Source organism: Ambystoma mexicanum, chromosome 9 (genome assembly GCF_040938575.1).
Source record: "Ambystoma mexicanum isolate Mex_15411 chromosome 9, UKY_AmexF1_1, whole genome shotgun sequence".
NCBI lineage: Eukaryota > Metazoa > Chordata > Amphibia > Caudata > Ambystomatidae > Ambystoma > Ambystoma mexicanum.
The window spans coordinates 307,671,456-307,688,793 of NC_090931.1; the positions used below are offsets into that span (position 1 = coordinate 307,671,456).

General features: G+C 42.4%; 1 protein-coding gene across 2 annotated transcripts in view; it reads right to left on the reverse strand.

The window, feature by feature from the left end:
- The window catches only part of P2RX1 (purinergic receptor P2X 1), a 443,061-nt gene that overhangs the window by 277,350 nt on the left and 148,373 nt on the right, over nucleotides 1-17,338 (reverse strand). For both annotated transcript variants that reach the window (XM_069614712.1, XM_069614713.1), the window contains exon 3: nucleotides 4,218-4,289. In XM_069614712.1, coding sequence (XP_069470813.1) covers nucleotides 4,218-4,289 — 72 coding nt within the window. The remainder of the gene's footprint in view (nucleotides 1-4,217; nucleotides 4,290-17,338) is intronic.

Genomic DNA, 17,338 nt, shown 5'->3' on the forward strand with positions numbered 1-17,338 from the left:
CAAGGCTGTATATTGGCGCCAACGCTCTTCTGCCTGTTCATTAATAAGGTAATAGATGATATCCTGTTATCCCCCACAGATTCCCCTAGGTTCGGTGTAGACAAGCATCCAATATTAATGTATGCCGACGATGCAATCTTGATATCAGTAACACCAGTGGGCCTGAAGAAGCAGCTCGCTAGTAAGACCCACTTTTGTAAAAATAATTGCTTAGCCATTAATTACAGCAAAACCAAAAAGCATGATTTTTACCAAAAGTAAGAAAAAACAGCCAAAGCTATATTTGGCAATGGGTATTTTTTTGTGAATTTGCGATAGAATAAGGAAATATCATTTTGAATAGTCGGCCACTTGACGGAACTGTCGAACTTTCAATTAAAACTCTGCCCAGGTCTAGAGCAATATCAATTCGACCTGTCAAATTCGGAGAAAGGAAAGTGTCTGTCAAACCTCCATTTTTAAAACTTCATGGATGCTTCAGCAAGGGACAAACAAATCACAATCTGCTTTTTCCCTCTGCATTTCTCCTATTCTTCTGTTTTGCATTGCCCAGTTTGTATGTTTGTAGTTTATATACTTATTTAGTCACTGTTTGCACTCTGCAAAGGCTACAAAGTGCCTCATTCTTGAGCCATGAGACATGATCAGTATCCAGGCAAAGCCTTGCCCATATAAAAAAACATTGCTGCACATTCTGGCCTTGGCCGTATCCACTGTCACCGTAAGCCTGCTAATCCACTGAATGCGTGCATTACCAGTGCATGCATTAAAGCACGGGCATTCGGAGATCCACTGACATATGGCAAATCAACGGATTGTGGGCAGTGTTGCCGCACCAGCCAAAAATCCAAAGGGTGGTGTCCACTGTATTTAACAGCAGAGTGGTTCCAATGGTGGCAGCTAGTGCAAATACCCAAACTTTCAGTGAAATCAGAAGAGGTTTATCTGAGGTCAGTGAATTGGTGATCATCAGCATGCAGGCATGGGTACCATAATCAGTCTCCTGTGAGTGGCTGATTTTGAGGTGGGCAGTACTGATAAGGGTGCCAGTTGAGATGGCTGAGTTCAAGTGTACCTCCACAGAAACTTTGAGGAATTGTGTAAATGGTGCTCCACAAAAGTTGTTCACCTAATGGGAAGCGCTGGTTATGCCGTACTAGTCTTTTGCCTGATTATCCTGCAGCAGTGTCATGGCAACTGTCTTAGCAAAAAGGAGTTTTCCTTCAATCCTGAAGTGGAGGAATGATTTGAATGCACCAAACAGGTGGCGTAAAAGGAAATGTTTCCTTTTTGTGCCATGCACAGTGTGCTGTGTTTTGTCCTTGCGTACTTGGAAGCAAATCGTGTTGCAGGGTTTTAATATGTTTGTGTAAAACAAAAGAAAGTTGATTTAATGTTTGCATTTCATTTTGCAGTAAACAAAATCAATACATCTGGCAACTGATGATTTAAAGGGGTAGTTCACTCAAAAATGTTATTGTATTAAAAGATGGGCCATAATAAAAAATATATCACAAATATTTTTAAAGAAAGTTCCTATGTAAAATTTTGGGGAAATGAGGTTCAAAGTTTTGAAATGGGAGCATCCATTTTGTGAAATGAATCAGCCTCCTCTGTTCATGTTAAGCTCTGCCCTCGTGGCACTAATCAAGCAAAAGCCCCCTACTGGGAGCTTTTGCTTACTGCTGCCAGAGAGCAGAGCTTAACATGAAGAGTAGACCAGCACAATAATTGACTTGACTTTCTTTTTATGTTTCCTGTGCCCCCCGGGCCCAGGGGAGCACAGAAAACCTAAAATGAAAGATACAGCAATTATAAATACTTTGCAGGCTGCCGGCCGAGTCTTTATAATTGCTGTGACTTTCTTTTCATGTTTCCCGAGCATGGGAAACTGAAAACAAAAGTCGCGGTAAATATGAATGCTCTGCCAGCGAAGTATTCATAATTGTTGCAACTTTTGTTTAAGTCTCCCAGGCTCCCCCAGGTTCGAGGGAGCCCAGCAGATTATTTAAAATGAAAGGTGCAGCAATTGTATTTATAATTGCTGCAACTTTTGTTTTAAGTCTCCCCAGGCTCGGCAGAGCCCGGGAGATTTAAAACGTAAGGCGCAGCAATTATAAATACAATGTTGTATTAATAATTGCCAGTAATTTCGCTTTAAGTCTCCCGATTTTGGGGAGCCCGGGAGACTTAAAACAAAAGGCACAGCAATTATAAATATAACAATGTTGTATTTAAAATTGCCGGTACAAAAGGTGCTGCAATTATAAATACAACGCTGTCGTATTTATTATTCCTGATACTTTCGCTGTAAGTCTCCCAGGCTCTGTGGGAGACCGGGAGACTTAAAACAAAAGGTGCAGCAATTGTCCGGACTTTCGTTTTAAGTCTCCCGGGAAAGCAGGAAGATAAAAAAAAGCACTCATCAGCAGCCCAGGGCAGGAAGGAGCATGAAAGCATTCCCTGCTCTCCGGCTGTAATAAGCAAAAGCAGAGCTTAACATAAGCACAGGAGGATCATTCATTTGACAAAATGGATGCCTCCTAGTGCTTGACATTTTTGACTTTGAGCCTCATTTCCTAAAAATTTTACATAGGAACTTTCTTTAAAAATATTTTTATATATATTTTTTATTATGGCCCATCTTTTGAGATAATAACATTTTTGAGTGAACTATCCCTTTACTTCTTGCATATCATATAGATCAGCACCTCCCCACTATGGGCCCCACCTCCTACGCTCACTTCCCTGGATTCAGGCGAGTGCTCCCAGCATCAATGTCCTCCATGAGGACGAACATCACTTTTCTGAGAGTCAGTCATGACTCACTGTGTGCACTGACTCAAGTGCTCCAGCGATCACAACTCAAAATTTGGTGCAGCGGGAGGCCAACACACTGTCACATGCAGAGAGAATCTGTGAGCGCACCCCACTGTGCCTGATGACCAGATTCTCCTGGTGCTGCTGTGCACCCCTGTATAGAGGCTGCCCAACCTGCACTCACTTGATACAGCAGCTTCTGCGAGTGACATTTGCAGAGGGTGCATGGTCACAGCGAATAGAGAATACCTGTTGCTTGCCCTTTCCTACACCCACAACGTGCATATTACGTCCATTCCCAAGAGGAACTAGCGTAATGTGTCGTGTGACACAAGCACAGCAGTGAAAATCTTCATGCTGGCTGAGTCCCAGTCTAAGCCAGGCAGAGGTATAAGTGTAACAAAAAAGTTGTCTAAATCTGAATTTGGCCACATTGGTTAGGTAAGAGGTTAGCACGGAACAACTTATATGTTAACCGATTTATTTTATGTGTAAAGTCCAAACTATGGATTATATCACAAAAAAAATATTATTATCATGTTAAGGGATTTGGCCGGTTGTGGGTAGATGGCCAACTGGGTGGGATGGACTAAAGAAGAACGGACTCCAAGATTGATTTTCTAGGGATTTGTGTCATGGTTTTTTCCTGCACTTAAGATTGTCTGACACATTGTTTTAATGCTTAGAAAGCAGGAACACTTTTTAGTGATTAACTTCAAAGGGAGTTTAAGTAAAATCAAAGTTATATTTAAAAGATCAAAAGTAAAGGTCCGGAAATATTAAAATGGTTGGAAAAAGAAGAGCTATCAACCGTAAAAAATAAAAGTTGTAGAACTCCGTTCCCATTGATTCCCACTCACTTCGACCTCTAATGCAAGCTTGAACCTGTCAGAAGGCACATTTGTCCTGGATGTGCTGCGTTCTCTGCGAGTGCCGCCCCTGTGAGAATGCACTGTTGCGCTACGAGTGTCTGTCTCATCTACATAATGCACCACCACCTGTGACAAGACAATGCAGTATGTGGATATTGCAATGGCCACACATCACTTTTGGAAAAGCAGAATTTGAGTATTCCAAGACACAAAATGATGGTGCTAATCCCAAACATGACACACAGTCACTTTGCTGCGCTTACTTGGTCGCACTCTGCTTTGCTGTGCCAGCAGGAGTAAGGGGAAAGATTACAATTGTACAGGAGTAACACAATCACCTTGTAGCAGCATCGAGGAGAATTTCCTGTGGAAGTGTCAATCCCTAATTAGAATGCAGACCAAAGCAGTATATAAGGGCTTTACAAATCAACAAAACAAAGCAAAGCATGGAATATTGTGCCCGAAAAAGTCAACATCATACTTATTTTGACCATATAGAAACATGACAAATGGGCTTGTAGTTACCTCTGCACACGTCCCCTGCTTCTGTCCGGGTGTGACAATGAAGTTAGTCATGACAACAAAGGAGCTGTCCCCCTAGACAAAGAGGAGAAAACGTCTTCATTAATTCACCAGCATTGATTCTTGACATGGAATGTTTCTTGACACCTCCCACCTATTTTGAGCATATAACTCCCCCCTAAAAATATTCCCAAAATCTGATGTTACTTCCTAATAGTATGCCCTTTTTAGAAAATTTAAAGTGGGTACCTTTTGAGTGCTTTTTTGATTAAATATTTTACCAAGTTCAAAAGTAGCCATACGGAATGGTTTTGAACACATACATGTCAGTCCAAATTCCATCCACCCATTTGCTAACAATAGCCTCTTAATCTTTATCACTGATGGTACCTCTCAACCAAATACTCTCTGCTTCCACCTTTCCTCCGATCTCCCACTTAACAACGGAGTGGGCGCGCTTGCAAGATGGGGAGGGGAATATGAGTGGGGCGGGGGGGCGGTGGGGGTCGGGAGGATAGACTTTGCACCCGTCAGTATGGAAGGCAGATCCTCACTCCAATGCTCCTTCCACCATGATCCCCTCAAAGTAGCAGAAAATGATAATTCCCGCTGCCTCTTCACCCTTTATCTCTCTTACCCTTTATGTTGCTCTTTCATCCTCTCCCTTTCACAATGTCTCTTTCCTTATCTCTCTCACATACAAGTTCTAAGTCTCTCTTTCATGTGTCTTCCAATCGTTGAGTTTCTGGGACTCCCCACCGCTGTCTGCAGCCCCCCTGACAGTCACACTTTCTTCCACTGTCTATGGTTTCCTCTATTACTTTTTTCTAACTGTCGATATTTTGCAAACCGCTCCTCACAGTAGATCCCTTAAGGTCTTTTTCATCCCTTTCTCTATCATAAAGGCCAGCAGGCCCAACTCCATTTGGTTTGTCTAATTGTGGTTTTAACTTTGCATTCTGGGACTTGTGGTCTTGGATTTCCCAATTATAAATCCAGAATGCTAATTTAAAATCAGGACTGGGCTGCCATCTTCAAACTAGAATGGGGCTCGTTGGTATGTGAGCCCTATTTCTTTTGTGCTTTTTCTCTTTTGGTCTCCCACTCCCTCTTTGACCATATCCCTTTCATTGCCTTAGACCATGCTGCTGTGTGTCAAAATGCTCCGGCGATATCTTAGTGCAAGATATGAAACACTAAATCAAACATTGCGTGGAATTATTTTTGATAGTGAGCCTTAGGGAATCTCAGACAGCCAAAGAGAATGGCACTCCTTTGGAGTCTTCTGCGTGGTGAATTTCATATAAGGTCGGGACAGGGAACTGTTGGGGGCTAAGGGTCATGGAGGAGGCGAGCAAGAGTGGCTTTCCATTCAGGAAACATTTGACCAAATGATTCGGAATTACTCCAAGGCAATGGTGCCCTCCAAACAGATGTTTTATGATCAGCTGACAGAATCGTGGGGGCGGGACTGTGGCACCATGAGGCGACTCACAGACTAAGAGAGAGGAGGTAAGAGAGATCGGTGCAAGTAGTAATGGGGAGAAAAGTTCACACTATCTATTGAGCAGCTGTTTCCTGCAAAGGTGTTAGTGACAAGTTAACAAATAACCTATCACGTGTGTAAATCCTGACGTGTTTCCTGCACATTTATGATATCCATGGAGCTTCCCCCATAATAGTGAAGAGGATGAGATCCAAATGACCAAAGCGGAAGTAGAATCTGAAACAGAGGACAGGGAAGCTCAGGAACCAGCAGACAGGACCAGAAGTAAAGAAGTCCTGCATGGCCCCAGCGAGTGACCATATCATGAGCAATCCTGACCACACAAGACTCCCAAGCGATTCCTGGGAGACATTGGAACATGAATGTCAAAGTGCCCGTTGGAGAGTGGCGCTGCTGATAATGGTGCTAGGAACGGGGGCGGGAGGCACGCGGTCTTGCACATGCTCCCAATAGAGAAACACCCAGATGGTGATAAACCTTCCACATGGGCATGTGGTGGTTTTCTGGAGAGTCATGAAAGGACATGACAGCTCAGCAAACCTGATGAAGCACCACTTACATTTCTTAAACTAAATTAATGATAGACACATTTCTCGCCAACATCTTTTTATTGGTGATAGGCTGTAACTCCAGGGAAACACTGAGAGACAAAACTGGCGGGGTGCAGGAACAACCACATACAGGAGAAACTGACACAGAGCAAAGATCCTATCCTGCAAGAAGCAATAACCATGGTGACCAGCATTGAAGTGACGCGGTCACAGGCTGTCACAGAAAGGAACATCAAGCAGGAAGTATCAGTCACTGAGGGAAGTATGAAACACATTGTAGAGGGACAAAAGGAGTAAGAACATTGAACCAGGGACAAGTGCCATGACCAATAAAGCGTGTTACAGGTGTGGAGGCCAGTGGCACATGGTAATTGGCAGCGACTATAGCTTTTCCAAATGCAACAACGTTGGGCAATGCATTGACTCGCATTGATGAAAGTGTAGATACCTACATGTCAGCCAACAGTTCCAACCAAAAAATGACCCTCAGCATAGACAGCAAGGCTACCAGCTGTAGGCCGATGCAGGCCCACTGTGAGATAACCATGGGAGGAAAAATACTCTTGATCCTGGAGGACTCAGATGCAGATCTGATGATCCTCTCCAAACAAAAGCAAGAAAACTGTGTGAGGAAGATGTGCAAACCCTACAGAACGCTTACGAAGACCCAGGGAGCTAGGAAGGCAGCCAGCCCTGTTATGCTTAAAGGCTATATAAATTGCCCATTCAGTTTAAGCCCTGCTAGGTTAAGGCCAAGTATCGATTGCAAAGAAAGAAACTCCAGTCATTGGATGGCCTTGTCAAGGATGGCTCAACATAAAACTTGGCCCAAATGCTAGGGAATAGGTGATGATCCTACAAACTAAAGGCAACAAGATCTCAGATAATCTCAACAGAGCGTTCTAACTGATGATTGGGACCCCTAAAGGCGGCATCACTGAGATGCAAGTCAGAAATGGAGCCATCCCTGTGAGGTGCAAAGTAGGATCAGTACCTGAAGAAGTTGAATGAATTAATAAATGACAGCCTACGAACAGGTGGCACCAGTGGATTGGCTGAGCCCTATTGTAGGCACCAGAAAGGAGGAGGCCAACACGCTGAAGCTGTGCGTCAATCTGGGGAGGTGGAAAAAGGAATTAATCTGCAACAATTTCCCATACCCATCATTGTGGAACTTGTGCTATCTTTGAATTGGGCTAAAGTGTTTTCAAGAATGACCATCAGGAGCATCTACCACCAGTTTATGCAGAACCTTTAGTGCAAACGCTGGAAAGCATTCATAACATTGCTTAGAGTGTTTAATACTGTGAAAAACCCAAGGGCTTTTCCCTATCCACCCCCTTGGTATCCTCTTCACGGGTGGCTAGAAAGGGGTTATTGCAGTCTGGTCTAGACCCGGGGAGTGGAGCAGAGAAGGATGAGAAGTTTCAAGGTGAGAGATCGTGTCCACATTTCCTTAACACCGCTCTACCCGATATTCCATCCACTGTCATATACCAATCTGAATCCTACACTGTTGCCCACTCCCCAATGCCAACAGATACCAAGATCAAAGGGAGGTGTAGGAGACACAGGAAATGGAGAGTGCATACATCTCCCTTTGTTTTACAGCAGCAAAATTATTCCCCTTTTCCTAATTACATTTCTTATGATTTTTCCACAGACACCAAGAAACACTACAACTCCCATAATTCCCACTGCTTTTTCCTAAAACCACTGGGACGAGGAAGAGGCAGACTGGAGCAATGAAGATTGCCCATTGGAATCAATGTGCCATAAATTACTATGGGCAGTCTCTATCTTGTCCAGTTAATAAGGTCAGGCAGAGTGAGGCAGGGCTGGACAAACACTCACACCTGACTCCTGTTAATTCTCCCAGCCAATATAAAAGGTGGAGCACACAGGCACACTTTGAGCGAGCTACGGATGCTGGAGGAAGCACAGAAGCAAGGAGTGAAGAACCAGCACTGGAGGAACCCTGCCAAATTACTGAGTCTGTGAGGGGAGGATACAGTATGGCATGGGAGCTCTGACTCCAGGGAGCCAACCAGGGGCAGCTGGGTTTACCTGGCAGTGCCCAAGCCAGAGCTCCTTCCCGGGGCCAGACAGGAAATCCCAGGTATTTGAGGGGCAGGTGATGAGACCCTGATCTCAGGAAACATCCCATTTACAACCTTGCAGCCCCCAAAACCACTGGAATGCCGTTTTAGGGGAGCTGTCAAAGTGGGAGCAAAATAAAAACATTGCATTGTGAGACTTGAAGTCCAAAGACATTTTTTTGGTTGAACGTTTGAGCCAGGTGGTGCATAAGAAGGAGCAATCTCTCCAGGGCTATGGCGAACCAAGCAAAGGAGAGCGAAAAAACAGAGGCATTAATCAGAAGGGCTAGGAAGCCATAGACGCCCTCGGCGAGAGAGTGGTATTTTTGAAAGGCTGTGAGGATTGTTGACGATAGCCCAGCTGGATGGGAGAAAGAGTGTTCTGAGTGCTACAAGATTACAGCCACCCTTGCGGAAGAACGGCAGAGTTGGGGAGGTGCAGAAGCAGCAGTGGTTACAACCTTGACTCCTACATCAAAGGCGTAAAAGACGGAAAGCATCTTAACATGACCAGTGAGTTGAGGGAAACGAAGAAAGCCCAGTCTGTGTTTAATTGAAATGCTTGCAACAGTATTTGAGGGATGAAGGTTAGGGGAGCTCTGATAAACTGCGAGAGAAAGTGAATCCATTGTTAAGAACTGTGAATACGAAATACAAAGTAACAGAGTGGTTAGGCGAAGTGAGATTGGCCAATCGAAAGTCTCTGTGAAATGTTTTAAAGCTGCAGAGGGAGCGGGAAGCAAGAGATGATGAGCGTTAAGTGAAAAGCTCACACATTGTTGAACTTTGTTTTGTTGAATCTGGCAAGAGAATGAAAGGAGGGTCCGAGCCTGACTAAGGGAGTCCCATGTGAAAAGCAAGAGAAGGGTCCGAGCCAGACCGAGGGAGACCCATGTATGAAAGTAAAAGGCGGGTCCGAGCCCAAATGAAGGAGAACTGGTGTCCGAGCCCGACTGAGGTAGACCCATTTGAAAAGCAAGTCATATGTAACAAGTACATTTTCCAAGAGACATTGGAGCTGAAGGAAAATATGTAAAGTGGAATGTGAAGAAAGCTTAGGGAGGGGAACCCTAGCAATGTGAAAAGGTTTGAGCCCGATTGAGGCGAACCTATGGTGAACTGTGAACAAATACTATACTTAGAAACTGTTTTGGTGAAACTGTGTGGAATCTTTAAGGATGACCTGGACTTGGGTGAGAGGAACCCAAAGGTTAAACCCGTGAACTTGTGACTCATACTTGAATGGCCAAGAAGGCACTGGGGGGCAGGGCCAGCCGCCTAACTCTGTTTGCAAGCCAAAGTGTGTTCATCCATCAAGTGTTCCATCTAACCCTGTGCTAAACAACGTGAGGACGAGAATTAATACTGATTTATATTGCCATTCTGACATTTCGTTTCACCACTGATTTTTCCTTTTTAGATACATATCCCTATGTCGCATTAGTTTGTATTAGAGTGAGGGCAGGCATTAGGTTTTGTTAGTACAGGCCTTTATTGTTTGACTAAGACTGACTGGAACTGTTTCTTTATTATTTGAATGTCGAGATCACTCCCATTTTAGTTGGCTAGACAGGAGTTTTTCCAACCCCCTTGAATTTAACAATAAAGGTTTTGAAACTTGTACCTCTTGTGTAAGTGTCTACTTGTGATAATATGCCTCCCTTACAGTACACAAGCGTACTGTTTGGACGGATTTATGTGATATTTTCAAAACAAAATATCCTGTGGTCGAAAATAGTGAATTTTTGTGGGAGTGCACATTTCAATGCACTTATATGCAGGGTGGTACCCCCGCAGCCCCCCACACTCCCCTTATAATATGTATTACCCCAACCCACCCCCAAATATAAATGCGTTGAAATGCGCATTTCCAAATTCAGCATTTTCGGCCACAGGATATTTTGGAGTGATACCGTTTGACTCTGCACAGTGGTTTCAGTGCCTCAACACATTGAAAGGGCGGCTCCGTGTCACATACTGCTAAGTTGACATCCTGCTTCATGGTAGATCAGAAGGAAAAAGGCTGTTGCTTGGGCATGATAGGAATGAGATAAGAGGCATGCTCCCCCAGATAGAGGAGAGGGAAATGCAACTGTGCACAAGCAGTTAGACTGCTCAGGCTACTGTGTCTCTCCAACAGATGTACAGCCCAAAGAAAGTAGGACCAGGCGCAGAGGAGAGGTCATATTCAGTAAGCACTAGAAGCCACGGAAATCTATCATGCATATAGCAGAATATCATCCCAAACTTGTCAACATCTTATCAACCACATCAGAGTGCTTCCGGCTGCTCCTGAGGAAAGGCGTGCACTACGAATGGTCAGCAACATGTGATGAGGGATTGGATAGAATAAGGGTGGGCATCTTGAATACACTCTACCTATGCCCATGTGATGCAAAGCAAAATGTAATCCTCTCAGTGGATGTTAGTGCCTATGGACAGGACTCCGCCTTGATGCAAAAAGGTCAGCACAATGTATACGTCATACCCTTCTCTTCCAAATCGCTTTACAGAAACAGAGAGACATTGCTCTGTCATAGAGAAATTCTGGCCTGAAGGAAACCACATGTTTCATGACATACCTCTGGCGAAGACATTTGAGCTTCTGGAGAGACCACAAGTCATTGATGAATAACTAGGGGCACAAAACAGAGGAAGCCAGATGCAAATATGCAGAAGTACAGCTTCACCATAGAACATATCCTGGGATTGAAAAAGAGGCAGCTGGACCATATCTCTGGTATACATCCCAGGGAAGACCTGGGAGGAAGCAACCTCAAAGAGGCGTGCAGCATAGGCAGCATTTCGGACATACAACAGCACAGGGACTTGGCGATCATACCACTGGAGAGGGAAACATACATACTAACAAGCACCACTCTAAGCAGAGGGAGGGAGACTATAAAAAAGAATAGTCAGAGCATCAGAGCCTAATACCAAGTGTAGGACCCTGCCGTAATGTCATGGCTGACATCTATGGGAATGGAACTTCCTCCTGCTAACAAACAAAAAACGACTACTAAATCGCAGCCCATATGCGACTCATACACCTGGTGTAAGAAGGGCTTTTGGAAAAAACTTGTGCAAAATAAGATCATGCAAACCTTACTAATGGCCCAGAATGGACCACAATGTTTCGAATGTGGTTATGGCTTTCATGCCCTACCAGGAGGGCGGGCATGGCCTTTAATGGCCCGCCAGCACGAGTTAAGGCAGGCCCGAGCGAAGCGAGTGCCTCACCTCGGGCTGTGGGCCGTTAAAGGCCATGTCCGCTCTCTTGGCAGGGTATGAAAGACATTCGCACCCCGAGGTTCGTCTAGGTTGAGAATGGGTTTCACAATTTTTCATCGGGAGATCAGCACTGCTAGCGCAACCCGTCTCCCAATGAAAAATGAAGAAGAAAAAAATACAAAAAGATGGCCACCGCCATATGGCAAAGGGACTAAGCCCCTTTTCCTTGGCCATGGCAGCGGCCAGACGAAAGGAGCTCCGGGACCGGAGCAGAACGGTCCGGTACGACAGGTAAGTAGAGGGGGTGTGCAGGCAACAGGAAGTGGCTCCCTATTGTCTCCCCGCAATGAAAAGAAAAGAAATGCACCTCCAGCGGAAGGGCCTCGGGTGGCTGGGACAGCGGGTGGGGATTGTGTATTCTCGCCCGCTGTTCCAGTCACCGGGTGCAAATAGACAGTAAGAAAGTGTGGAAGAAAGTTTGGGTGGTCTTTATACACTCATGGAACAGAAGCTCCACAAGCAACGCTATGAGCAAGGCCTAGCGAACTATACCACAAAGTGATCCGAAATCAAATTCCTGGAGGACACCAGCACCAAGCAGCAATTTAACTCTTTAGGGAAATGTTACACAGGAAGTGGCCACCTTCCCAAATCATAACATGGTCAAGTCCAATTACAGTCAGCCGCTATGCAAGGATACGTAAAGGAGAGCACACAGGAGCGGCTCTAGACCACCTCCAGGGGAACGGACAGCTTCAAAGAATAAATAGATCGTCCAAGGGACAAATCAAGGCAGAGCAGCTGGAGATTTGGGGCCTGATTCACAGAATCCTTTTATAATGGTGCAGTCCTATTGAAAAAACTCTGTGAATCAGGCCATTAGACTGTTGAGATGCGGCCTAGAAGGCTGCAGCTGTTCAGAGCGCAAATTGAACTTGGTAATGGGAACAGCCACGCTTTACCTCATGTGGGGAAGAGAGGAAAAGCCATAGTTTCCGGAAGACTGGGTCCTGATGCCAAATCAATGACAGGGTGCACACAGAGAAACAAAACAAGGAAAAGCATTGACTATGCATTGACTATGCCAGAAAAGCAACAACTCAATGCTCCTTGAAGGAGGAAGATTAGGCCGAAGCTGAAGTGGTGCACAAGCAGGAATACACAATTAAAACACAGCATGCTCATGCAGCATGAAATGGTGTATACTGAAGATGCCGAGGTCTTGACCACTGGGACATTTAAAGATTTGCATTTTACAGAAACACCACGGGGATAACATGGTATTGACGCAGATAGAGAGGAGGAAATTAGTATTAACATGACTTTGCTGCAGGAGGAACCCTTAGAGATCAGAGAGGACAAGCGCTTCATCAAGAAGACACCCGCTGCTATGAGCGTGAAGACCTAAGAAGACCACAGAGTTTATCATATCAGGAATATAGACCCAGCCCTGCATGGTCCATTTTCCCTCGGCTTAGGGGGTAATTGAGTGACTAGTCCTCTTTCTAAGTCCAGCAGTTCCTGGGGCTGACACAGCCCACTGAAAAAGAGCGGGAGCAGAAAGAAAAGCACGCGTAGCAGCTCCCTGGTAATTGGGGCTAGATAATAAAAAACTTAACATACATGTTAAAATGACCCTTGCATCTAAACTGCAGAGTCATCATATCCCACCAGCTTCCCAGTGACACATTTCCATCCACACTCCCTTCGTGTCCTTCATTGAAGTTTGATTGTAATGCACAGATGTCCCAGATGTTCACTCAAAGCCTGCATTGTTCAGTTGATTGCTTCATTTACTGTGGGTTTTGCCACAAAAAAGCCTCTATGCAATACATTTCCTCAGTTCCCCCCTGTGCTGTTCGTTTTTGTCCCACTTCCATATTCAGTGCTTTCGGTTCTGTTTCTGCAGTATTTTAGTTTTGGCTATCAGGTGGCACTTACTCGCCACTGATGAGAAAAAAACTATTGCATTGGAATACAGCTAGGAGGGATTTGACATCTGAGGAGGGGCAGACAACTTGTGTACCTTGATTATTTCTTTACATAACCATTGACTACCCACAACCATCCTAATGGTTATGGCCAGATGCGTTTGAGCTAACTCGATTAAGTAGTAACATCAAACTTTGGCCTATTATTTCTAAGCAGTCTACTGAGAGTTAATGGCCAAATTCCAGATCTAAGCACACTATTGCTGTAATATAAATGTCTTAACCAAGGGCACCTTCAAATGGTTTTATTATATCTGTTCCTTGCACTGACATCCTGTTAAACAACAAGCTTCGACATTCCCAGTTGGGCTTCTTTATAGGCATTTCATAGGCATTTGCTAAGCACATCTATCATGATCTTAGGTCATTACACCATTTTTCAGTTGTTGCCATTTTATGGCCAGGTAGTAGTGCTATTATGACAGTGCCTGGAAATTGATTTTCCATTCGTACAAAATCCCAAACGTTTGGTATTGCTAATGCTTTTTTTTAACATTTGCGTCTTTCTTCAACTGATATGCGATGTTTTCTTGTGCTGTCACCATCTAAACAAAAAATGTTGTACACTCTAAGTAGAAAGAAGCCCTGGCAATGTTTGTGATCTAGGCTGGAACTAGTCAACAACATTCCAGGGCAAGTAGAAAAGGTAACTACTTAATGTGCATCGTGCATTACGGTCAGAAAGCCCTTGCCATGCTTAATATTTTACCATTTCAGCATGATGTGAAAAAGTATGTTTCCATTTTTTGGGTAATTATCATCATATTCTGGGAGATGATGTCCAAATAATCAATATTGTTTGCTTAACACCATGTTGTAAATTAAATTTGGAGTGTCTGATGTCACGTGATATCCTTCCTTCTCTCATCCCTTATTTTCTCTCCTACTCCAATATATTATGTTAATTATAAATCCGAGCATAGTATTGATAGATGTTTATACAGTACCTAATGCCACCATTTTAATAACAGGTGCTACTCTTAAAGAGCTCCATTGTACTCATTGATCTATATAGGATGATAGACTGAGTGTCCCTTGCTGGGATGTGAACCTGTGGCATTCAGGATGCAAGTATTTCTTCAGCGGATGCATTAACCCAGTGAGCTATAACGATCAGATATCTCAGTGAGTTCTTTTTTAAACAGTCTGCCTAAAAGTTCAAATTTAACATTTAAATGATCAAATAACAATTAATGAGAATAATAATAAAACTGTTTCAAGATGATTTGAAAGTAATTTAAATGAAATTAAGGTCAATCGAGTCCAATTACTTTTAGTTGAACCTCAGACTTCATTTACATGTGTGACATGTGTCGGGCCATGTTTTTTTTTCAACCGCAAGAAAACAAACACAAAATCTTATTCTCAAATTGTTAAATGGTTATTGGAATACATTTTTTTGGTAATTGAAACTAATTACATAAAGGTCACTTACATAACCTTGTTGTGGCGTATAATTTGTTTGATATCAAACAATATTCTCAGTATAAATAATATGCCTATAAAAAGAAGACAAATCATTTGCAGAGTAATGAACTAATACTCAATTTAAGACTGATCAAATCTTTCTATGAAAAATATTTAAAGAACTAAACTTTTGAGAAACTATCATTTACCTTTAGAAAGTTTAAGATGGGACAAAATAAAATTGTTTGTGTTGATATCTCTAAAAGGAATACATGAACATTTATCAAAAAATGAAAAGAATAAATGTGAAGTTCTTAAACATTTTGAAATAAAGAAGATGGTAAACTATACATTGTATTTTGTAATTTTGCTTGTAAGGTACAATAATAACCATATAATTTGATGGCAACAATAAAATACATGTTTCGTACCTGTAGTTTAACAGTTTAGAAATGTTTGATTAAGTTGGGGAATGTATTTGTCTTCACTTTTAACAATTTTTTGAAACAGCTATCTATCCAACAAATTTAAGGAACGTTAGTGATACTATGCTTTCGGTGATGTCGCAATGTCAGAAGTCCTCACCCAGAATTGTGAGTTGACATTCATGCGGTTACGTCATTACATTCGAGACTCCGTTTTATGCATAATTTCTGGATCGCAAGACATTGATAGATCTAAGTTATGTAAGAACATTCTTAGCCTTACACTTGTTAGCTTATAAATTACATAATCATTATATTAAAAATGTGAATAACATAATTATAAACAAAAATGATGTGAAATTACAAAAATAATATGACTTTGTAACTATAGCAAATTTAAATGAGTTTGCTGCTTACAAATGTTACTTTACTAATAATTGAAACTATTATCATATGATGAACCAATTAAGGTATTACAATGATTAGCAAATCACAAAATGTATCCTTTATGTGTCATGTTTAATAACGAGTTTGTGTTTAATTTCTATCACTTAAAAAGGGGTAGTTTGAAAGATGTCATGTGTAAATAACGTCTGAAGTTCAAGCAAAACGAATTGGATTATATTGCAATTCATTTCTGTCAAATTATTTTCAAATAATCTTGAAACAGTTTTCTTATTATTTTCATTAATTGTTATTTGACAATTGAAAGTGTATATTTGAAATCTGAGTACAAACTGGGTCAAGAAATACTTTTAACCAATTATATTATTAATAGAATCTTGCCCACACCAAGGACAAAAGTCAGTGCAAAAACAGTACTATGTGTAATGTAATGTAACCACATTTATAATGGGCAACAAAGACCTGGAGGCATCAAGGTGCTGAAATGTAGGTACAACATTTCCCCAACCAATTAGTGATTGAGGTCAGTGAGTTGAGATACTTGATCTTGTGGTCAGTGTTCAACGTGCAGTTTTTAATTCCATCTCAGATGTAGGCAGTTAACAGAAGCATCTGTTTTTTGCTGTACTATGATATGGCAAAAAACGTGTTATTGTAATGTGCATGCTTCATAGATCATTGACATCACTTGACATCATTTTCCTTGTTTGTACAGCATCCTATTTTAGGACATCCTCATTTGTCCTCCTCACTCCTCATTCTCACTCATACATCTTCCTCCTCACTCATCAGTCTTCCTTTTTATTCCGAATGAGTAAGGGTGTGAAGGACATTTGGAGTAAGAGTTATGGCTGGTTAGTGAGGAGAATGGCAGAATAGTGAGAGGGAGTGGTATGTATGTTAGGACAACCTCATTTAGCCTTCTAACAAGATGAGGAGAAACCTCTTATCCTCAGTTATCATTCCCACTCACCAGTTCATTGGCATTCCTCCTCCTCACACCTCCTTCTGACATTTCAGGTCTAATGATCACTTATCAGTCGTTTTCTTACTCCTAACATCCTACTCCACATTCATCACACATTATAATGACAAAACAGAGGAATGCTACTGTGAACAGTGACCGAACATTTAGCACATTATCATTGGTGCATTTGAATGATATGACTCTGACTATTGTTCTATACAGTACATTCATTTGAATCCCATTTGAATTAGGTCTGGGGGTGGCAGAAGGAGGTGTGAGGTGGAGAAATTAGGACACCCTAAAAGAAAAGTTGTAGGCATAAGCAGAGTACAGGGCGATGAAGCCTTTCTTTCCGCTTTATTTGTAGTTTCTTGCCCTTCTGCTGTAGCATTCATATTTTTAGTTTCATTTTCAGTGTACAATAGACGATTATAATTTTTAAGTTTGAAATGTAAAGTTTGAAACACCAAAGTTTGAAAAAGTAATCTAAAAAACGAAAGCTCCTAAGTACTCCTTTTTAGTTGTGACTGTTAGTTGGCAT